We start from the raw sequence: 24,119 nt of genomic DNA, 5'->3' as shown, positions 1-24,119 counted from the left end.
TGACTCCCCGCTTCTTTAAAATTACCTGCTCCTCCATCTAACTTTGTATTGTCTGCGAACCTGACCACAACATCATCAATTCTGTCATCCAAATCTTTGACATGTAATATGAAAAGAAGCAGTCCCAACACGGACCCCTGTGGAACACCACCAATCACTGGCAACCAGCCAGAAGAGGCAACACACATAAAAGTTGCTGGTGAACGCAGCAGGCCAGGCAGCATCTCTAGGAAGAGGTGCAATCGACGTTTCAGGCCGAGACCCTTCGTCAGGACTAACTGAAGGAAGAGTGAGTAAGGGATTTGAAAGTTGGAGGGGGAGGGGGAGATCCAAAATGATAGGAGAAGACAGGAAGGGGAGGGATGGAGCCAAGAGCTGGACAGGTGATTGGCAAAAGGGGATACGAGAGGATCATGGGACAGGAGGTCCGGGAAGAAAGACAAGGGAGGGGGGACCCAGAGGATGGGCAAGGGGTATATTCAGAGGGACAGAGGGAGAAAAAGGAGAGTGAGAGAAAGAATGTGTGTATAAAAATAAGTAACGGATAGGGTACGAGAGGGAGGTGGGGCATTAGCGGAAGTTAGAGAAGTCGATGTTCATGCCATCAGGTTGGAGGCTACCCAGATGGAACCAGAAGAGGTTCTCTCTATCCCCAGTCTTGGAGGCCCTGCTTTTCAAGTTCCTTCCTAACCCCCTTGTAGTCTGTTTTCAGGACCTCCTCCCTTTTCCTAACTGTGTTGTTGGTACCAAAATATTCCATGACTCCTGGCTGTTCACTTTCCCGCTTCAGGATATCATGGACGTGAACAGAAACATCCCAGACCCTGGCACCTGGGAGGCAAAGTACAGTCTGTGTTTCTTTCCTGCATCCACAGAATCGCCTGTCAAACCCCCTGATTACAGAGTCCCCTACCATTGCTGCCATCCTCTTCCTTTCCCTGCCCTTCTGAGCCACAGGGCCAGACTCTGTGCCAGAGGCGCGGCCACTCTTGCCTCCCCAAAGTAGGTTGTTCCCACCAACAGTACTGTACTCAAACAGGAGTACTTATTGTTAAGGGGAACAGCTACAGGGGTACTCTTTAGTATCTGACTCTTGCCCTTCCCTCTCCTGTTACCCACTTATCTATCACCCAAGGCCCTGATGTGACTACTTGCCTATAGCTCCTCTCTATCACCTTACTTTCTCTGACCAGATGAAGGCCATCCAACTGCATCTCCAGTTCCCTAATGCCGTCCCCAAGGAGCTGCAGCTCGACATACCTGGTGCAGATGTGGCCGTCCGGGAGGCTGGAGTATCCTGGACTTCCCACATCTGACACCCAGTACAGAACACCAGCCTCACAGACATATTTCCTATTCCTATTCTTCACAAGTAACTTACCTTGCCTCGACCATTACCGCCAAAGCCCTCCTACTCGGACTCCATCTACTTTCACACCAGCTCTATAAAGCTGTCTTTTTGAACCCTTCCCACCGGTCTTTCATTCCTTTCTTTTTCAATCTTTTTTATTGAGTTGCAAATTGATAAACATAACAATGATCATGAATCAAAGAGATCAGGATTACATTAATAGCGGTTAACGTATACAGGCACAGACCCTTCCCACTGGTCTAATGCGCTGACATCCACGCGCCTGCACAGCCATTCCTCGATCAAACCACCAAAGAAAAAATGATCTCCTTTGAAACACTCCCACTCGTTTAACTCACTGACGTCCATGTGCCAACAGTCGTTTCTCGAATCTATTCCAGAAGATATTTAAATCTCTCTTCATTACACATGAGATACTGGAGGACAGCTAAAGTTGTTCTGCTGTTTTAAAAAAGGCTCTTAAAAATAAACCAGGAAATTATAGAATGGTGAGCCTGACATCAGTTGTGGGAAAGTGATTGTAAGGTATTCTAAGGGACTGGATATGTGAGTATTTGGATAGAAATGGACTGATTACGGATAGTCAGCCTGGGTTTGTGCATGCCAGGTCATGTGAACCAATATTACAGAGTTTTTCGAGTAAGTTACCAGGAAAGTTGATGAAGGCAAGGCAGTGTATGTTAACTACATGGATGTTAGCAAGCCATTTCATAAAGTCCTGCATGGAAGATTAATCAAGAAGGATCAGTTACTTGGCATTCAAGATGAAGTAGTAAATTGGATTAGACATTGGCTTTGTAGGAGAAGGCAGAGAGTGGTCGTAGATGGTTGCCTATCTGACTGGAGGCCTGTCACTAGTAGTGTGCCACAGGGATTCGTACTGGGTCTGTTGTCGTTTACCAGCATTGATACAGATGACAATGTGAGAAACTGGATCAGCAAATTTGCTGATGACACCAAGATTGGGGGTATAGTGGACAGCAAAGGCCGCTATCATGGCTTGCTGCAAGATCTGCACCAGTTAGAAAAATGGCAGATGGAATTTATTTATTTATCATTGCCATACAGTGCAGAGTAAGCCCTTCAGCCCCTTCCTGCCGTGCCACCCAGCAATCTATAATTATCCCTAGCCTAATCATGGGGCAATTTACAATGACCAATTAACCTCCCAACCGGTACTTCTTTGGAAACCGGGAAAAGGTTAAATGGATCATGAGGGGTACGTTCTTCACTCAAAGGGTCAATTTATGCCCTGAACTTTGGATTCCCCCACCATTAGGAGAATCTGTCAACCATCTTTTGCACTCCAATGTGTCCTATGGAGTGAATACTGTGCCAGATAATCTTGTTTGTTCATCTGTGATACAGCATTCAACTTTGTTTCTGTAATTCCAGTTGCCAGATTCACTGTATATATTGCTGGTACTTCTTTTATTTCCTTTATTTCTTCCAATGCTGCTTCTTTTACAATTTTCTGCATGAATGCATTTCCACAGTTTATGCCTGTAGCCAATTTGGAGTGGCTTTTACATTTTAATACAGCAATTTTTCAGTAGTTGTATGACATCCATAATATCTTGTACTAGTAGGCCATTCTTGATTGGGGTCCTGTAGCAATTAGAAACCCTCTTCGTCTCTATAAGATCTTTGATCAGGGTTTCTTAATGCAGATGCAGTACACAATGTCACCCTTAAAGTTTGAAATGCTTTCTGTTGTTCTCCATTAAGATTCACAGAATCATATGAGCACATATTGTCCTTCAACAGGTTGTTGAGTGGTTGAGCAGTAGTTGATAATCTGCCACCAGCTTGTCAATAAGTGGAATCAGAATCAGGTTTATCACAGGCATGTGTTGTGAAATTTGCTCACATAGCAGCAGCAGTTCAATGCAATACACAATATAGAAAAAAAAATTCACAACATATGCCAATGATATTAAACCTGATTCCAAAGGAATTCCAAAGAAACCAGTTCTTATTTTCTCAGAAAATTTGGAAGATAAAAGAATGTTCTTAAACTTTTGTTCCACGCTAAATATTCTTTATTTGTCTTGGATCGTTCCGAGTTCTCAATCCTGCCAACTATGCCAATTGACAGACATTGGTGTTTAAATCAAGATTCTTTTAAAATCAGTAATGAAGCATAAAACTTGTTGCTTTGGGATAGTTTTATTAAAGGTTGATAGAACAGGAAAGGAGCAGTGACAAGGTCTACTACTTGAAGAGAGAAATAAAAGATATTGCACCTAGCATAAAACAGCTACTTTTATACTCAAAGAGAAGAAAAATTCCATTCCAATCTATAGATAATAATCCACGATTTTTAATGTATTCAATATATACTGTAATTTATTTATTTCATCTTCTATGTTATGTATGTATTGAACAGCTGCTGTTAACACATTTCACTACATGCCGGTGATAATAAACCTGATTCTGATGAGCAGCAGCAATAAATCACTTTTGAACTTGCCTCTGGAGTCACCAACTGTGATGATTAAATATCCAACACGTAGATTATGTAAACATTTTCCCCAGTGTGAACACAGTAATATGCCACAATTATGGACGACTGAGTGAATCCCTTCCCATAATCAGAGGATGAGAACTGCCTAACCCAGTAGAAACTTGCTGGTGTGTCTCCAAGTGCAAAGATTGAATGAATCCCTTCCTACCTTCAGGGCAGTTGAAGAGCCTCTCCCTAGTGTGTACTTACTGGTGTGTCTGCAGTTGGGATAACTGAGTAAACCTCTTCTCAAATTCAGAGCAAGTGAATGGTTTCTCCCCAGTATGAACTGACTGGTGTCCTTCTCGGTTGCATTAACTGAGTAAATCCATTCTCACACAGAACAGGTGAATGGCTTCTCCCAATTTGAACTGACTGGTGTCCCTCTAGGTTGCATTAAATGAGCGAATCCGTTCTCACACAGAACAGGTAAATGGCTTCTCCCCAGTGTGAACTCGCTGATGTTCCTTCAGTTGACATGACTGAGAGAATCCAAACCCACATTCAGAGCAGGTGAATGGCCTCCCCCCAGTGTGAACTCGGCGATGTGACACAAGGTTGGATAACTGAGTGAATCCCTTCCCACATTCAGAGCAGATGAATGGTTTCTCCCCAGTGTGAACTCGCTGGTGTGTCTGCAGGTGGGATTTCCGAGTGAATCCCTTCCCACAGTCTGAGCAGGTGAACGGTCTCTCCCCAGTGTGAACTCGCTGATGTACTTTCAGCTCTGATGACCGAGTGAATTCCTTCCCACAATCTGAACAGGCGAACGGTTTCTCTCCAGTGTGAACTCGCTGATGTTCCTTCAGTTGCCGTGACTGAGAGAATCCAATCCCACATTCAGAGCAGGTGTATGGCCTCTCCCCAGAGTGAACTCGGTAATGTGACACAAGGTTCGATGACTGAGTGAATCCCTTCCCACACTCGGAGCAGGTGAATGGCTTCTCCCCAGTGTGTACTCGCTGGTGTATCTGCAGGTTGGATTTCTCAGTGAATCTCTTCCCACAGTCTGAGCAGGAGAATGGTTTCTCCCCAGTGTGAACCCGCTGGTGTCTCTGTAGCCTGCATGAGTCTGTGAATGCCTTTCCACAGTCTGAGCAGGTGAATGGTTTCTCCCCAGTATGATCTTGCTGGTGTCTCTGTAACGTGGATGAGTCTCTGAATGCCGTCCCACAATCAGAGCAGGTGAACGGCCTCTCCCCAGTGTGAACTCGGTAATGTGACAAAAGGGTGGATGACTGAGTGAATCCCTTCCCACATTCAGAGCAGGTGAATGGTTTCTCCCCAGTGTGAACCCGCTGGTGTCTCTGTAACGTCGATGAGTTTGTGAATGCCTTCCCACATTCAGAGCAGGTGAACGGCCTCTCCCCAGTGTGAACTCGGTAATGTGACAAAAGGGTAGATGACTGAGTGAATCCCTTCCCACATTCGGAGCAGGTGAATGGTTTCTCCCCGGTGTGAACTCGCTGGTGTATCTGTAGCGTGGATGAGTGTGTGAAAGCTTTCCCACAGTCTGAGCAGGTCAATGGCATCTCCCCAGTGTGAACTGACTGGGAGCCAGTAGTAAAGATGACTACACACAGAAAGAGGCGAATGGCCTCTCTCACGTATAAACCCACTGGTGTACCAGTAGCTGAAATGACTGAGTGTATCCCTTCTCACAGTCTGAGCAGGTGAATGGCCTGTCATCAGTGGGTCAACAGGTGAGATGACTGAGTGAAAGTTTTCCCACCAATCAGATGTAAAGCTTCTAATGAGTATGAACTCAGTCATGTGTCAGCTATTCAGAGGACCGAGTGAAGCTCTTCCCACATACAGAACAGTTGAGCAATCTCTCTCCCCGGTGAACTCAGTGGTGTGTCCACGATGGAATGAGTGACTGAATCTCTTCCCACGGTCTGAGCAGGTCAATGTTCTCTCACTGGTGAATTTTCTGAAATATCTTTAGCATTGATTGCAGAGTGATTTGTTCCCATGGTCAGAACATATGGAGCATTTCACTACGGTGTGAATTTCTGATGTATCTTCAGGCTGGATGACTGAGTAGATCCCCTCCCACATACAGAGCAGGTGAATGGTCTTTTTCCCACTGTGAATTCACTGTGTGGCTGCAGGTAAGCTGTGAGTAAATCCCTTCCCACACTAAAAGAAGGAGAATGATATCTCACTGCAATCAATTCTCTGGCAATTCAGAAAGTCAGGTGTCAGGCGTTTTGAATCCCTTGCATAATCAATGCATCAATGCATTTGAAAACTGATCTCCATGAATAAATGCTGGTACACCCCGGTTCCAGTGGGTTACACTGAATTACAACAGAGAAGATCATTTCAGACACAAGGTACGTTTCCAGCTGGGATGAGACACATCTTCATCTTGGTGTTACCAGGAAAATATCTGTTCACTCCTTAAACATCTGGACAGAGACAGCGAAACTGACGTGGTGTTGTGTTTGATGTTCCCGTACACAAATATCCTGCCAATTCTAACCTGTAAAAATATTTGCAAAAGATGTCAATGGCTGAAGGAGAACATTTCAGGTGAGATTTTAGTCTGTGGTGAGCTCTGACAACACATTACTACGAAGTTCAATTCAAGTTGGAGGACTTCCCCATCTTCTAACTGGTCATGGCTCAGGTATCCTGAATGACCATCTGATTGTATCCCTGTCCGTACTAGGATGGGCCATTTCTGCCCTTCATCAATCTGTGACGTGGAAACCACATGTCAGTTGGTACCAAGGACATGGGGGTATAATGTCATTTATGTACCCAAAGAGAATGGTAGAAAACAAGTTCTCCCATATAGAAAGGTCCAGAACAATTGGAGGTAGAAAAAAAAGTGATTTCCTCAAGAACCAGATCATTCAGGACACTGAGGGAGTGATAGAGAGGACATATAATTAGGTAGTTACACCCAAAGTGAAGACACAGGAAACTGGTTGACAGTCAGGAAGGAGAAAGGGGTTAAACAGCCAGTGCAGATTACCCCTGTGGCCATAACCCTAACACAGGTATATCTCTTTGGAGGGGATGACCAAGCAGAGGAAAGTCACAGCAAATACGAGGAACTCTGCAGATGCTGCAAATTCAAGGAACGTACATCAAAGTTGCTGGTGAACGCAGCAGGCCAGGCAGCATCTCTAGGAAGAGGTACAGTCAACGTTTCAGGCCGAGACCCTTCGTCAGGACTAACTGAAGAAAGAGCTTGTAAGAGATTTACAAGTGGGAGGGGGAGGGGAGTATCCAAAATGATAGGAGAAGACAGGAGGGGGAGGGGTGGAGCCAAGAGCTGGACAGGTAATTGGCAAAAGGGATATGAGAGGATCATGGGACAGGAGGCCCAGGGAGAAAAACAAGGGGAGGGGGGACCCAGAGGATGGGCAAGGGGTATATTCAGAGGGACAGAGGAAGAAAAAGGAGAGTGAGAGAAAGAATGTGTGTATAAAAATAAATAACAGATGGGGTACGAGGGGGAGGTGGGGCATTAGCACAAGTTAGAGAAGTCAATGTTCATGCCACCAGGTTGGAGGCTACCCAGACGGAATATAAGGTGTTGTTCCTCCAACCTGAGTGTGGCTTCATCTTTACAGTAGAGGAGGCCGTGGATAGACATGTCAGAATGGAAGTGGGATGTGGAATTAAAATGTGTGGCCACTGGGAGATCCTGCTTTCTCTGGTGGACAGAGCATAGGTATTCAGCAAAACGATCTCCCTGTCTGCATTGGGTCTCGCCAATATATAGAAGGCCACACCGGGAGCACTGGACGCAGTATATTACCCCAGCCGACTCACAGGTGAAGTGTCGCCTCACCTGGAAGGACTGTCTGGGGCCCTGAATGGTGGTAAGGGAGGAAGTGTAAGGGCATGTGTAGCACTTGTTCCGCTTACAAGGATAAGTGCCAGGAGGGAGATCAGTGGGGAGGGATGGGGGGGACGAATGGACAAGGGAGTCATGTAGGGAGCGATCCCTGTGGAAAGCAGAGAGACAGGGGGAGGGAAAGATGTGCTTAGTGGTGGGATCCCGTTGGAGGTGGCAGAAGTTACGGAGAATTATTTGTTGGACCCGGAGGCTGGTGGGGTGGTAGGTGAGGACCAGGGGAACCCTATTCCTAGTGGGGTGGTGGGAGGATGGGGTGAGAGCAGATGGGTGTGAAATGGGGGAGATGTGTTTGAGAGCCGAGTTGATGGTAGAGAAAAGGAAGCCCCTTTCTTTAAAAAAGGAGGACATCTCCCTCGTCCTGGAATGAAAAGCCTCATCCTGAGAGCAGATGCGGCGGAGACGGAGGAATTGCGAGAAGGGGATGGCATTTTTGCAAGAGACGGTGAGAAGAGGAATAGTCCAGATAGCTGTGAGAGTCAGTAGGCTTATAGTAGACATCAGTAGATAAGCTGTCTCCAGAGCAGTCAGGTCTCTGCGACTCAGAAGGGAAGTGGGATAAGAGGCGAGCTGTGGTGATAGATTCGTTAGTTAGGGGAACAGAAAGAGGCTCTGTGGTCGAGAATGCGATTCTTGGATGGTATGTTGCCTCCCATGTGCCACAGTCCAGGACACCTTGCACTGAGTCCACAGCATTCTGAAGTGAACGGGTGAATACCCAGAGGCGGTGGTCCACGTAGGTACCAATGACAGAGGTAGGAAGAGTGATGAGGTTCTGCAAAGTGAATTCAGAGAGTTAATAGCAAGTTAAAGATCAAGAATCCAGGATTGTGATCTCAGGATTGCTGGCCATGCCACATGCTAGTGAGGCCAGAACTAGGAAAATTATACAGTTTAATATGTGGCTAAGGAGTTGGTGTAGGAGGGAGGGCATAAGATTTTTGAATCATTGGGCTCTCTTTCAGAGAAGGTGGGACCTGTACAAAAGAGATGGTATGCACTAGAACTGAAAGGGGAGTAATCTCCTAGTGGGAAGGTTTGCTAATGCAGCACAGCGGGGTTTAAACTAGCATTGCAGGGGGATGGGAACCAGAGTGTCAGAACAGTTAGAGGAGAGGTTGTGGAGACAGATGTTGTTAACACCTCACGCAAAGTCAGGAAATAAAAGGTTGAGCATGTTGTGACTAATATCCTGAGTGGTGTAAGAAGGTTATTAGGAAAAGTAGATGAGCTCAGGAATGGTTCAACACCTAGAATTATGATGTTGGTGCCATTAGTGAGACTTGATTGCAGGAGGGGCAGGACTGGCAGCTCAATATCCCAGAGTTCTGTTGTTTTCGATGTGATAAGAGCCTGGAGAACTCAACACTGAGGCATTAAGGGTGGAACTGAGAAAGAAGGAAGTTTGACCATGGGGCTATATTACAGACCACCCAACAATCCAAGGGATTTAGAAAAACAAATTTGCAGAGAGATTGTAGACTGTTGCAGGAATACAAGTTGTTATCGTATGTTAATTCAAAAATTCACAGAGAGATTACAGTCAGTTTCAAGGAACATAAGATTGCTCTATTTGGTGATTTCAACTTTCCACGTTTACTGGGACTCCCATAATGTAAATGGACTAGAGCAGATAGAGTTTGTCAAATGCGTCCAGGTAAGTTTTATTCATCGGTACATCCAGTCCCAATGAGAGAGAGTGTGAGATACAGGTCCTGCTATTCAGGAATCAGACAGGGCAGGTGGCAGAAGTTTGTCTAAGTGGACACTTCTCATCCTAATTATCATAATGCCTTTAGTTTCATAGTAAATATGCAAAAAGATAGGTCTGGTCAGCAGGTTGAGATTCTAAATTGGACAGAGGCCAATTTGGATAGCATGAGAATGAAGATGGCAGGTGTGGATTGGGACAGGTTCTCTCTGGCAACAAAAAGGAGGTTCATTGCTAGTAAGCACAAATGAGGTGCTTATGGAGGATAACAAATGCAAGAGAACACTTAAGAAAGAAATCAGGAGGGCTTAAAGACATAAGGCTGCTCTGGAAGACAAGATGAAAGAGAATCCTAAGCGATTCCACAGATATGTTAAGAGCAAAACATTGGGAGGGATGAAATTGGTCCTCTGGAAGATCAGAATGGTAATTCAGTTGTGGGACCAAAAGAAATGGGGGAGATGTTAAAACTTTTTTTTTGCATGTGTACTTACTCAGGTGATGGGCAGAGTCTTTATCAATCTTTGAGAGAAGTTTGGATAAGTACATGGTTAGTAAGTGGATGGAGAACTTTGGTCCCGGTGCAGGTCGATGGGAGAAAGCCGTTTAAATCATTCTCTCGGACCAGAAGGGTCGAAGAGCCTGGTGGTGTGCTGTACTCTCTCTGACTCTGAAGGAAGGAAGGGTTTTGTTTCTTTTTCCCCCCAGACGTCATTAATTGATATTTTCATTCACTGGAAGGTAGACACTTAGTTTAAGATTAACGAACTCTATTTTAGTTCAGATTTCCTCAGCCTTGAATTTAAATAGCTGAGTATTGACGGTATCTGGCGGAGAGAGTCCGCGTCGTGTTACCCATGGCTGCCTTTTTACCCAGAATCCCTCACGAACGAGATCTCGGTCTAGCCGACACGCTCCCAGCAATACGCATCCGCCATAGAAATGGCGCCATCACTTTGGTTAATCGGCTGAAAGCTGCCGGAGTCCCGGATACGGATCGTGCGGCTGAGAGAGAGGAAAAGGATCGGGACTATCTCGGGGTGCAGGGCCACAGTGTGTCCGAAGTTCACAACAATTCTCCCTCAGTCGCGGTGCGGACGCCGATGCCGACGAAATCCCCGCCCGGAACCCTGATCATACCTGCTGCTGATCCTCCTGAGGGTCTTGTTCACTGCGCATGTGCGATTTCCAGAAAGATCTGCGACCCTCACGCCTGCGCATTGGATCGTCTGATCAGCGGCGGCGAATTCTGAAGCGCCGAGGTGTCTGGGTAACTGAGGTGTCTATACATGTCTGCAAACTGCGGTTACCCTATGTCACATGGCTCAAAAACAGTCAATGTTTTTATGTAGAACACTCTGAGGGGACTTTAACTCAATATCACCAGGTATTCAGTGTGGCAAATGTCAAAGTCGAACCCACTTACAGATACAAATAGAAAACACACGAGATTCTGCAGATACTGAAAATTAGAGCCATACTCAAAGATCAGGCAGCATCTAAGCAGAGGAATTATCTGTCGAGGCTTGGTGAGGGGTCTCAGCTCCAATTGTCAGCTGCTTATTCCTCTCCATAGATGCTGCTTGACCCACTGAGTTCCTCCAGCATTTTGCAGAAATAAACATTTTTCAATCAATCAGTTTCCAAATGTCGCTGATCTTTCATTGATAGCGACATACTCCTGCTCTGATTCCCTTTCTCTCTCTCCCTTGCCTTTCCAGAGCACCAAAGCCTTGGCTTTTGCTGGGTCTCCCTCTGGTTTCTGACCCCGATCCATTGAAGATTTACCCACCATTCTGTTGTCAGACAATAGTAGACTTTAGAGTGTGTATTGCAACAACTGAGCTGCATAAGGCACAACCCCTTGAAATCAGTGAAAATGGACCAAAATGTTGAAAATACACAGACGTTTAACCACCTGTGACATTCTTTGTTGGCCCAGAGCCCTGAAAAATGAGGAATGTCAGGGACAAAACCACAGTGAGCCCATCGTCTACTTCAGTCTGCAGAAAATCATGCAGGAAATTCCAGGGAAACCTCTTCACCCACAGTGGTGACCAGCTGCAACCTGTCATGAGATAAGAACATAAGAAATAGGAGCAGGAGTAGGCCATCAGGCCCATCGAGCCTGCCCCGCCATTCAATAAGATCATGGCTGATCTGTCCTTAAACTCAGCTCCATCTACCTGCCTTTTCCCCATAACCCTTAATTCTCCTACTATGTAAAAATCTATCCAACTGTATCACAAGACAAAGGAGCAGAAGTAGGCCATTCGGCCCATCGAGTCTGCTCCACAGCTCCCCCATGAGCTAAACTATTCACCCATCTAGTTCCAATTTCCAGCTTTTTCCCCATATCCCTTGATACCCTGACTAATTAGATACCTGTCAATCTTCTCCTTAAACACCCTCAATGATCGGGCCTCCACAGCTGTATGTGGCAACGAATTCCACAAATCCACGACCCTCTGGCTAAAAAAATTTCTCCTTATCTCTGTTTTAACTGGGTACCCTCTAATTCTAAGACTATGGCCTCTTGTCCTAGACTCACCCACCAAGGGAAACATCCTTTCCACATCTACTCTGTCTAACCCTTTCAACATTCGAAATGTTTCTATGAGATCCCCTCTCATTCTTCTATACTCTAATGAATACAATCCAAGAGCCGACAATTGCTCCTCATATGTTAGCCCCTGCATTCCAGGAATCATCCTCATAAATCTTCTCTGAACTCTCTCCAACATCAATCAGTACATCCTTTCTAAGATAGGGGGCCCAAAACTGCACACAGTATTCCAAATGAGGTCTCACTAATGCCCCATAGAGCCTCATCAACACCTCCTTACTCTTGTACACTATTCCTCTTGAAATGAATGCCAACATAGCATTCGCTTTCCTTACTGCTGACCCAACTTGGTGGTTAACTTTTAGGGTATCCTGCACGAGGACCCCCAAGTCCCTTTGCACTTCCGATTTTTGAATTTTCTCCCCATCTAAGTAATAATCTGCCCGATTATTTCTTCTTCCGAAATGTACATCCGTACATTTGTCAACATTGTATCTCCTCTGCCATTTCTTTGCCCACTCTCCTAAACTGACTAAGTCTCTCTGCAACCTTTCCGTTTCTTCAACATTTCCTGCTCCTCCACCTAGCTTGGTGTCATCCGCAAACTTAGCCACAAAACCATTTAATCCATAATCCAAATCATCGATATACATCGTAAAAAGAAGCGGCCCCAACACCAACCCCTGCGGAACACCATTAGTAACCGGCAACCAATCAGAATAGGATCCCTTTATTCCCACCCTTTGCTTTCTGCCTATCAGCCAATGCTCCACCCATTTCAATATCTTTCCTATAATTCCATGGGCTCTCATCTTATTAAGCAGCCTCATATGCGGCACCTTTTCGAAGGCCTTTTGAAAATCCAAATACACAACATCCACAGCCTCTCCCTTGTCAATCTTATTCGAGATTACCTCAAAAAATTCCAATAGGTTGGTGAGGCAGGATCTTCCCTTCATGAAACCATGCTGGCTTCGGCCTATCTTGTCATGCACCTCGAGGTATTTCATAACCTCGTCCTTGAGGATTGACTCCAATATCTTTCCAACTACCGATGTCAGACTAATAGGTCGCTAATTTTTTTTTTGCTGCCTCCTTCCTTTCTTAAGTAGCGGAACTACATTTGCGACCTTCCAGTCCTCCGGAATCATGCCAGGGTCTATTGATTCCTGAAAGATCATTTCCAATGCTTCCACAATCTCCAAAGTCACCTCCTTCAGAATCCTTGGGTGCACCTCAACCAGACCGGGAGACTTATCTATTCTTAGTCCACTTAGCTTCCCAAGCACTTTCTCTATAGTAATCTTGACTGTACCTAATTCTATTCCCTGATACCTCTGGCTATCAGGCATATTGCTCATGTCTTCCACTGTGAAGACTGATGCAAAATACTCATTCAGTTCCTCCGCCATCTCTTTGTTATCCATTATAATTTCTCCAGCATCATTTTCAATTGGTCCCATATCTACTCTTGTCACTCTTTTACTCTTCATATATTTAAAAAAACTCTTAGTATCCTTTTTTATGTGTATCTTAAATATATTCAGTGAAGAAGCCTCAACTGCTTCCCTGGGCAGAGAATTCCACAGATTCTCCACTCTCAAGGAAAAACAGTTTCTCCTCATCTCTGCCCTAAATCTTCTCCCCTGAATCTTGAGGCAATGTCCCCTAGTTCTAGTCTCATCTACCGAAGGAAACAACTTTTCTACTTCTATCTTATCTATCCCTTTCAAAATTTTGTACGTTTCTATAAGATCCCCTCTCATTCTTCTGAATTCCAGAGAATACAGTCCCAGGCGACTCAATCTCTCCTCATAGATTAACCCCTTCATCTCTGGAATCAACCTGGTGAACCTCCTCTGCACTGCCTCCAAAGCCATTATATCCTTCCTCAAGTATGGAGACCAGAACTGCACACAGTACTCCAGGTGATGAACAACAGAGGTGGATTTAAAGGAACTGATATAGAACAGAAAGTCAAGCAGGGTCCAGCTGGACTGAGTGGCCTCTCTACTGTACAATGGGCATGTGACAGGCAGTAAGCACCTGAGACACAGGATTTCAAATAGAACTGATTTATTTCTCACAGATCTACAATATTAAACATTAGTCTAATATCAAAGCAAAATGTATTATCAGAGTACATACGTGTCACCAGATATAACCCTCAGATTCCTTTTCTTCGAGCATACTTTGCAAATCTATAGAACAGTAACTGTAAACAGGATCAATGAACAACAAACAGTGCAAACACAAATATAAATAAATAGCAATAAATAATCAGCATGAAATAACAAGATAAAGAGTACTTAAAATGAGACAATTGGTTATGGAAACACCAGAAAAAGAAATAGTGTAGTTATCCCATTTTGCTCAGGAGCATGATGGCTGAGGGATAGTGACTGTTCCTGAAACTGGTGGTGCAAGTACCATTTGTAGCTTCTTACCGATGGCAACAGCGAGAAAAGAGCCTGTGATGATCTTGATGATGATGGATGCTGCTTTTCTATGGCAACATTTCATGTAGATGTACTCAATGGTTGGGAGGGCTTTACCCATGATCTACTGGGCCAGATCCATTACCTTTTGTAGGATTTTCCACTCAAAGGCATTGGTGTTCCCATACCAGACTGTAATACAGCCAGTCAGCATACTTTCCACCACACATCTATAGAAATTTGTCAAAGGTTTTGAAGTCATGCCAAATCTCTGCAGAATCCAAGGAAGTAGAGGTGTCATCCTGCTTTATTTGCAATTATGTTTATATGATGGGTTCAGGACATGTCCTCTGGGATAGTGACAGCTCAGAATTTAAAGGTACTGACCCTTTCCACCTCTGATCCTCTGATGTGTACTGGCTGATGAACCTCTGGTTTCCCTCTCCTGATGTCTACAACCAGTTCTTTGGTCTGATTGACATTGAGTGAGAGGTTATTGCTACGACACCCCTTAGCCAAATTTTCAATCTCCCTCCTGTGTGCTGATTCAACACCATCTCTGATGCAGCCCACAACAGTGGGGTCATCAGTAAACTTGAATATGGTGTTGGGCTGTACTTAACCACTCAGTTATAGGTGTAAAGCGGGGGCTAAGCTTACATCCCCTTGGTGATGCTGTGCTGATGGAGATCACGGAGGAGATGTTGTCAATCCAAATGCACTGGGGTCTGCAAGTGACGAAATTCGGGATCCAGTCGCACAAAGGAGCATTGAGGCCCAGGTCTTGGAGTTTACTGATTAGTTTTGAGGGGTTGATGGTGTTAAATGCTGAGCTGTAATTGATAAAGAGCATCCTGATGTATGCACCTTTACTATCCAGATGTTCCAGGGTGTGTGGAAAGTCAATGAGATGAAATCCACTGTAGACCTGTTGTTTTGGTGGGAAAATTAGAGTGGATCCAAGTCGCCAGTCAAACAGGAGCTGATAAGCTTCAACATCAGTCTCTCAAAACACTTCATCACTGTGGTTGTAAGTGCCAGTGGGAGATAGTCATTGAGGCAGGTTGCCACACTCTTCTTGGGCACCGGTATTACTGAAGCCTGCTTGAAGCCGATGGGAACCACACAATTAAAGGGTAGCATCAGCAGAACAAACCCTCCAATCCTCAGTGACCAGGCTTCAGTCCTGAGTGTGATAAGCAGCCACAATATCTGCAGAATCCAACATTAATAATCAGTTGGGAACTTGCAACTGTCATAACAGGCTGGCTGGGAACGGACCCAAGTGCAAGACACAGACACTGAAGTACTAGGGACGGGACTAGGATACAGGGTGAGGGCTAGGACCTGGACAAGAAAACTGGGAACCCGGAACAGGACTGGATAAGAGAGCTAGGAGCCAGGGCTTGGACTCCGAGCCAGAGACTGGACAAGGACCCAGAACCTGGGTCTTGCCTGTGGCTCGGACCCCAGAACTAGGCAAGGACGTGACTTGGCTGGCAGACAGGATGAGGCTGGAGTCTTCAGACTTGAGGCCCAGCTCGGCTAGAGACTTGAGGCCGTGCTCAGCTGGAGACTTGAGGCGAGGCTGGGCTCGAGGCTTGGGGTCTTGAAGCTCCTCCTGGACAGGGCGCGGATCTCCACCCTTCGAAGGCAAGGGACAGGAAGGGACAGAACCCACCACAGGGTAACGGCAATCTGGCCTGGCTTACCTGACGGAGGCAAGGGACAGGAAGGGACAGAACCAACCACAGGGTAACAGCAATCTGGCCTGACTTACCCGGTGGAGGCAAGGGACAGGAAGGGACAGATCCCACTGCAGCGTAACGGCAATCTGGCCTGGCTTACCCAGCAGAGGCAAGGGACAGAACCAACCGCAGGGTAACCGCAAGACGACCTGACTTACCCGGCAGAGGCAAAGGACAAGAAGGGACCTAGATACAGGATGGCTCCATGACAAGACTTCAGGTGAGGGTGAGGCGAGAGTTACCGGCAAGACAAGGCAAGGCTTCAGGCAATGCAAGGCAAGACAAGAACTTCAGGAGAGGTGAGGTGAGAGTTACCGGCAAGACAAGGCAAGGCTTCAGGCAATGCAAGGCAAGACATGAACTTCAGGTGAGGTGAGGCGAGAGTTACCTGCAAGACAAGGCAAGGAAACAGAAGGCAGGGGAAGGGATACAAGGAGTAAGGACAAGAACAATCCAGCAGCCACGCCCTGGTCTCTGGAGGTATTTATGCAGCCAGCCCCAACGAGAATCAGCTGCCTCGATTAGTGCTCAACAGGAACAGAAACAGGGTAGACAGGAAAACCTGGAGCAGGGGTCAATGGACTGGACCGTGAACCGGAATGCGGTCTTCACGGACTGGACCATGACAGCAACTGGATTCAGTCACCATGATGGTAAACATTTTAACATGCAGCTCACTTAAACTTCGTCCCTGATGTGACGTTGCGGGTGTTTCAGCAGATGGGATGACAGAGTAAATCTCTTTGCTCACTCTGGACAGAAGTGTGGCTTCTACTTGCTGTGAATTTGCTGGAGCCTCACAAGGTGGGTTAACTGAATGAAACCCTTCCCACACTCAGAACAGGTGTATGTCTACTTCCCTGCATGAACTGGCTGGTGCTTCAGTAGCTCTCAGGATACGAATAACACCTTTCCCACACTTGGAATAGATGAATGGTTTCTCCCCTGTGTGACCTTGCCGGTGTGTCCGCTGGTGCAGTGCGCAGTGAATCCCTTCCAAAATGAGAGGCAATGAATGGCACCTCACTGCTATCAGCTGTCTGGCCATTCATCAGGTCAGATCACAGACGTGTTCATGGATTCGGGTTCTCTTTGCTTTAACTGGTGTGTTGTCTTTCAATCATCTCCATATCTGAGTGGGAATAAAAGGATTCTTTTCTATTTGGCAGCCAGTGAGCAGAGGTGTTCCGCAGGGGTCTGTGTTGGGACCACTTGTTTTTATACTGTATATCAATGATTTAGATGACGTAGCTTCAGCTTCTCAATCATCTCCTCCTCCACATGCAAGGATCAGTGTCATTCAAATGCTGAGTAACTGACAGACACAGCAGAACGGACGTGTTGTTGTGTTTGAGATGCCCATACACAAATCCCTAACTGTTTCTATCCTGTAAAATTTTACAAAGTACGTCACTGGGAGACAGACTATTTCAGCTAAGATCATGTTAGTCTTTTCCGTGACCTCTTATACCCCATTGTTACAGTGAGGCTCAACACAGTTTTGAGGAACAACACTTCATCTTCTAACTGGACACACTTCAGGCATCTGGACACAGAATCAAATTCATTGTATACCTGTCTGTATCAAAATGGGTCATTTCTGCCCTTCATCAATCTGACTTGGCTCAGTTAGACCTCCATACGCCTCCCAGCCATGTACCAATCCAATTCAATCTCTTTAATATTGAAATCAACTACACATCCATCATTTGTGCTGGCAATTCATTCCACACTCTCACCAGCCTCTGAGCAAAGCTATCCTCTTAAACATTTCTCCTTTCACTCTTAACCTGTGACCTCTAATTGTAGTCTCACCCACCCTCAGTGGAAAAAGCCTGCTTGCATTTATCCTCTCTGAATCTCTCATAATTGTGTATAGCTCTATCAAATCTCCTCTCAGTCGATTATGTTCTAGGAAATTAAGTCAGAACATTGTCAACCTTTCCAGGTAACTCAGGTCCTCAAGCCCCAGCATTAATCTTGTAAATTTCCTCTGCATTCTTTCAAACTTATTTACATCTTCCCCGCAGGTAGATGACCAAAACCTGGACACAACATTAAATACAATTCCAATATATCCCATCTCCTGTACTCAATAGATTGATTGATGGATGCCAACGGGCTAAAAGCATACTTTATTCCATACTTCATACTACTTTTAAGGAATTATGGATCTGTATTCCCAGATATTTCTGCTCTGCCCTACTGCTTATCTGGTGTGTTCCATCCTCCAAACTGTAGCATCTCACAATAAAATCCCTCATCTAATTGTTCCAGCTGGTCCACATCCTGCTGCAAGCTTTGATAGACCTCTCACTGTCCACTATACTCCCAATCCAGTTGCCATCTGCAAATTTGCAGATTCAGTTTAACACGTTACCATCTAGACTGTTGATATAGATGACAATAAAAAGGACCCAGCACTAATCCCTGCAGCTCAACACCAGTCAGAGAGGCAACCATCCACAACCAACTGCTGGCTTCTTCCGTGACACCAATGTCTAATCCAATTTACTACATTATCCTTAATACCAAGTGACTGAAGCTGCTTGGTCAGCCTCCCATGCGGGACCTTGTCAAAGGTCTTGCTAACATCCACATAGACAACATGCGATGCCTTGTCTTCATCAATTTTCCTGCTAACTTCCTGAAAAAAATTCTATAAGATTGGTTAGGCATGACTTACCATGCACAAAGCCATGTTGACTCTCCCTAATCAGTCCCTGTCCATCCAAATGCTCATATATCCAGTCACTTAGAATACTTTCCAGTAACTTTCCCATACTGCTGTCAGGCTCATCGGCCTTTAATTTCCTGGTTTATTTTTAGAGCCTTTTTAAAACAACAGAACAACAGTAGCTATCCATTAATCCTCCAGTACCTCACCCGTGACTAAAGACGTTTTAAATATTGCTGCTAGGACAGTTGCAATTTCTCCCAAGTCTCTTTACACCCCAGATTTCTGAACTTTCTCCCTATGGCTTAGAAGGGTAGGGAAAGGAAGAGGGTGGCAGTAGTGATAGGGGACACTATAGTTATGTGGTCAGACAGGCGATTCTGTGGACGCAGGATAGAAACGCAGATGGTAGTTTGCCTCCCAGGTGCCAGGGTCCAGCATGTCTCTGATCATGTCCACGATATCTTGAAGTGGTACCAACAACATAGGTAGGAAAAAGGAGGAGGTCCTGAAAGCAGACTACAGGGAGTTAGGAAGGAAGTTGAGAAGCAGGACTTCAAAGGTATTAATCTCGGGATTACTGCCTGTGCCGCGTGACAGTGAGTATAGGAATAGATTGAGGTGGGGGATAAATGTGTGGCTGAGGGATTGGAGCGGGGGCAGGCATTCAGATTTCTGGATCATTAGGACCTCTTCTGGGGCAGGTGTGACCTGTAGAGAAAGGACAGGTTGTACTTGAATCTGAGGGGGACCAATGTCCTGGTGGGGATGTGTGCAAAGGCTATAGGAGAGAGTTTAAACTAGAATTGTCGGGGTGGGAACTGAACTGAAGTGACGGGGGAAAGGGAGGTTGGCTCACAAATAGAGAAAACTTGGAGACAGTGCGAAAGGGAGGATGGGAAAGTGATAGAGAAGGGACACACTCAGACCGATGGTTTGAGATGTGTCTGTTTTAATGCGAGGAGTATTATGAATAAAGCAGATGAGCTTAGAGCATGGATCAGCACTTGGAGCTATGATGTTGTGGCCATTACAGATACTTGGATGGTGCAGGGGCAGGAATGGCTACTTCAAGTGCCAGGCTTTAGATGTTTCAGAAAGGACAGAGGGAGACAAAAGAGGTGGGGCGTGGCACTGTTGATCAGGGATAGTGTCATGGCTGCAGAAAAAGAGGAAGTCATGGGGGGTTGTCTACAGAGTCTCTGTGGGTGGAAGTTAGGAATAGGAAGGGGTCAGTAACTCTCCTGGGTGTTTTTTATAGACCACCCAAGGAGCAGATAGGGAGGCAGATTCTGGAAAGGAGTAATAATAACTTGGTTGTTGCGTTGGGAGATTTTAATTTCCCAAATATTGATTGATATCTCCCAAGAGTGAGGGGTGTAGATGGGGTGGAGTTTGTTAAGTGTGCTCAGAAAGGTTTACTGACACAATATGTACATAAGCCTAAACGATGAGAGGCTGTACTTGATCTGGTATTGGGAAATGAACCTGGTCAGCTGTCAGGTCTCTCAGTGGAAGAGCATTTTGGAGATAGTGATCACAGTTCTATCTCCTTTACCATAGCATAGGAGAGGGATAGGAACAGGGAAGTTAGGGAAATGTTTAATTGGAGTAAGGAGAAATATGAGGCTATCAGGCCGGAACTTGGAAACATAAATTGGGAACAGATGTTCTCAGGGAAATGTATGGAAGAAATGTGGCAAATGTTCAGGGGATATTTGCGTGGGGTTCTGCGCAGATACATTCCAATGAGACAGGGAAAGGATGGTAGGGTACAGGAACTGTCATGTACAAAGGCTGTTGTAAATCTAGTTAAGAAGAAAAGAAGAGCTTATGAAAGCTTCAAAAAACTAGGAGATCTGGAAGATTATAAGGCTTGCAGGAAGGAGCTTAAGAATGAAATTAAGAGAGCCAGAAGGGGACATGAGAAGGCCTTGGTGGACAGGATTAAGGAAAACCCCAAGGCATTCTACACGTATGTGAAGAGCAAGAGGATAAGATGTGAGAGAATAGGACGAATCAAGCGTGACAGTGGAAAAGTGTGTATGGAACTGGAAGAGATGGCACAGGTAATTAATGAATACTTTGCTTCAGTATTCATTACAGAAAAGGATCTTGGTGATTGTAGAGATGACTTGCAGTGGACTGAAAAGCTTGAGGATGTAGATATTAAGGAAGAGGATGTGCTGGAGCTTTTAGAAAGCATTAAGTCTGATAAGTCACTGGGACCAGACGGGATGTACCCCAGGCTACTGTGGGAAGTGACGGAGGAGATTGCTGAGCCTCTGGTAATGATCTTTATATCATCAATGAGGACGGGTGAGGTTCCGGAGGATTGGAGGGTTGCAGATGTTGTTCCCTTATTCAAGAACGGGAGTAGAGATAGCCCAGGAAATTATAGACCAGTGAGTATTACTTAAGTGGTTGGTAAGTTGATGGAGAAGATCCTGACAGGCAGGATTTATGAACATCTGGAGAGGCGTAATATGAATAGGAATAGTCAGCATAGCTTTGTTAAAGACAGGTCGTGCCTTATGAGCCTGATTGAATTTTTTGAGGATGTTACTAAACACATTGATGAAGGTAGAGCAGTAGGTGTAGTGTATATGGATTTCAGCAAGGAATTTGATTAGGTATCCCATGCCAGGCTTATCGAAAAAGAAAGGAGGTATGGGATCCAAGGGGACATTGCTTCATTGATCCAGAATTGGCTTGCCCACAGAAGGCAAAGTGTGGCTGTAGACGGGTCATATTCTGCATGGAGGCCAGTGACCAGCGGTGAGCCTCAGGGATCTGTTCTGGGACCCCCCCCCACCCCCCCGCTACTCTCTGTGATTTTTATAACTCACCTGGATGAGGAGGTGGAGGGATGGGTTAGTAAATTTACTGATGACACAAAGGTTGGAGGTGTTGTGGATAGTGTGGAGGGCTGTCAGCGGTTACAACGGGACTTTGATAGGATGCAAAACTGGGCTGAGAAGTGGGAGACGCAGTTCAACCCAGATAACTGTGAGGCAGTCAATTTTGGTAGGTGAAATATGATGGCAGAACATAGCATTAATGGCAAGACTCTTGGCAAGGTGGAGGATCAGAGGGACGTTGGGGTTCGAGTCCATAGGACACTCAAAGCTGCTACGCAGGTTGACTCTGTGCTTAAAAAGGCATACGGTGCATTAGCCTTCATCAACCGTAGGATTGAGTTTAAGAGCCAAGAGGTAATGTTGCAGCTATATAGGACCCTAGTCAGAGTACAGTACTATGCTCAATTCTGGTCGCTCACTACAGGAAAGACGTGGAAACCATAGAAAGGGTGCAGAGAAGATTTACAAGGATGTTGCCTGGATTGGGGAGCATACCTTATGAGAATAGGTTGAGTGAAATTGGCCTTTTCTCCTCAGAGCGACGAAGGATGACAGGTGACCTGATAGAGGTGTACAAGATATGAGAGGCATTGATCATGTAGATAGTCAGAGGCTTTTTTCCCAGAGCTGAAATGGCTAGCACGAGAGGGCATAGTTTTAAGGTGCTTGGAGGTAGGTACAGAGGAGATGTCAGTGGTAAGTTTTTTACGCAGAGAGTGGTCAGTTTGTGGAATGGGCTGCCGGTGGCGGTGTTGGATGCAGAAAGTCTTTTACGAGTCTCCTGGATGGATACATGGAGCTTAGAAAATGGAGGGCTATGGGTAAGCCTAGCTAGTTCAAAGGTAAGGACATGTTCGGCACAGCGTTGTGGGACAAAGGGCCTGTATTGTGCTGTAGGTTTTCTATTTTTCTGTTTACAAATAGTCCATGTCTTTATTCCTTCTACCAAGGTGCATGATCATACACTTCCCTGCACTGTATTCCATCTGTCACTTGGTTGTCCACTTTCCTAATCTGTCCAAGTCTTTCTGCTGAATCCCTGCTTCTTCAGAATTACCTGCCCCTCCACCTAACTTTGTATTGTTTGCAAACCTGGCCACAACATCATCAATTCTGTCATCCAAATCATTGACATATAATATGAAAAGAAGCGGTCCCAGCACAGACCCCTGTGGAGCACCACTAGTCACCAGCAGCCAACCAGAAAAGGCTCTGTTTATTGCCAGTCTTTGAGATCCTGCTTCACAACTTCTTTCCTAACCCCCTGTAGTCTGTATTCAGGACCTCCTCCCTTTTCCTACCGACGTCGTTGGTACCTATATATACCATGATTCCTGGCTGTTCACCTTCCCATTTCAGGATATCGTGGACATGAACAGAAACATCCCAGACCCTGGCACCTGGAAGATGAACTACCATCCGTGTTTTCTTCCTGCATCCACAGAATTACCTGTCTGACCCCTCTGATTATAGAGTCCCCTATCACTGCTGCCATCCTCTTCCTTTCCCTACCCTTCTGAGCCACAGGGCCAGACTCTGTGCCAGAGGCACAGCCACTGTTCCTTCCTCCAAGCAGGTTGTTCCCACCAAACAGTACTCAAACAGGTTGATAGAACAGGAAAGGAGCAGTGACGAGGTCTACTACTTGAAGAGAGAAATTAAAGATATGGCATCTAGCATGAAACAGCTACTTTTATACTCAAAGAGAAAAAAAATTCCATTCCAATCTATAGATAACAATAATCCATGGTTTTTAATGTATTCAATGTATACTGTAATTTATTTATTTCATCTTCTATATTATGTATGCATTGAACAGCTGCTGAGTTAACACATTTCATGACATGCCGGTGACAATAAACCCAATTCTGATGAGCAGCAGCAATAATTGCAGAGGTCAACGATAAGTCACTTTTGATCTTGCCTCTGGAGTCACCAACTGTGATGATTAAATATCCAGCACGTAGCTTATGTAAACATTTTCCCCAGTGTGAACTCAGTAATGCGCCACAATTATGGACGACTGAATGAATCCCTTCCCACGTTCAGAGGAGGAGAACTGCCTAACCCAGTATAAACTTGCTGGTGTGTCTCCAAGTGTAATGATTGAATGAATCCCTTCCTACCTTCAGGGCAGTTGAAGAGCCTCTCCCAAGTGTGTACTCACTGGTGTGTCCGCATTTGGGATAACTGAGTGAATCCCTTCTCACATTCAGAGCAAGTGAATGGCTTCTCCCCAATTTGAACTGACTGGTGTCCTTCTCGGTTGCATTAAATGAGTAAATCCATTCTCATGCAGAGCAGGTGAATGGCTTCTCCCCAGCATGAACTTGCTGATGTTCCTTCAGTTGCCATGACTGAGA

At 45.4% G+C, this 24,119-nt stretch overlaps 1 protein-coding gene across 1 annotated transcript in view; it reads right to left on the bottom strand.

Moving 5' to 3' along the window:
* Positions 1 to 2,663: 2,663 nt before the first annotated feature.
* Positions 2,664 to 24,119, bottom strand: part of LOC140198362 (uncharacterized) — a 45,146-nt gene continuing 23,690 nt past the window's right edge. Inside the window, exons 6-7 of the mRNA XM_072259459.1 lie at positions 11,512 to 11,534; positions 2,664 to 5,535 (exon numbers count right to left, since the gene is read on the bottom strand). Coding sequence (XP_072115560.1) covers positions 4,295 to 5,535; positions 11,512 to 11,534 — 1,264 coding nt within the window. The 3' untranslated portion in view covers positions 2,664 to 4,294. The remainder of the gene's footprint in view (positions 5,536 to 11,511; positions 11,535 to 24,119) is intronic.

This window comes from Mobula birostris, chromosome 5 (genome assembly GCF_030028105.1).
Source record: "Mobula birostris isolate sMobBir1 chromosome 5, sMobBir1.hap1, whole genome shotgun sequence".
NCBI lineage: Eukaryota > Metazoa > Chordata > Chondrichthyes > Myliobatiformes > Myliobatidae > Mobula > Mobula birostris.
Note: the sequence above shows the minus strand (reverse complement) of the source record. Positions and strands in the feature narration are given on the sequence as shown.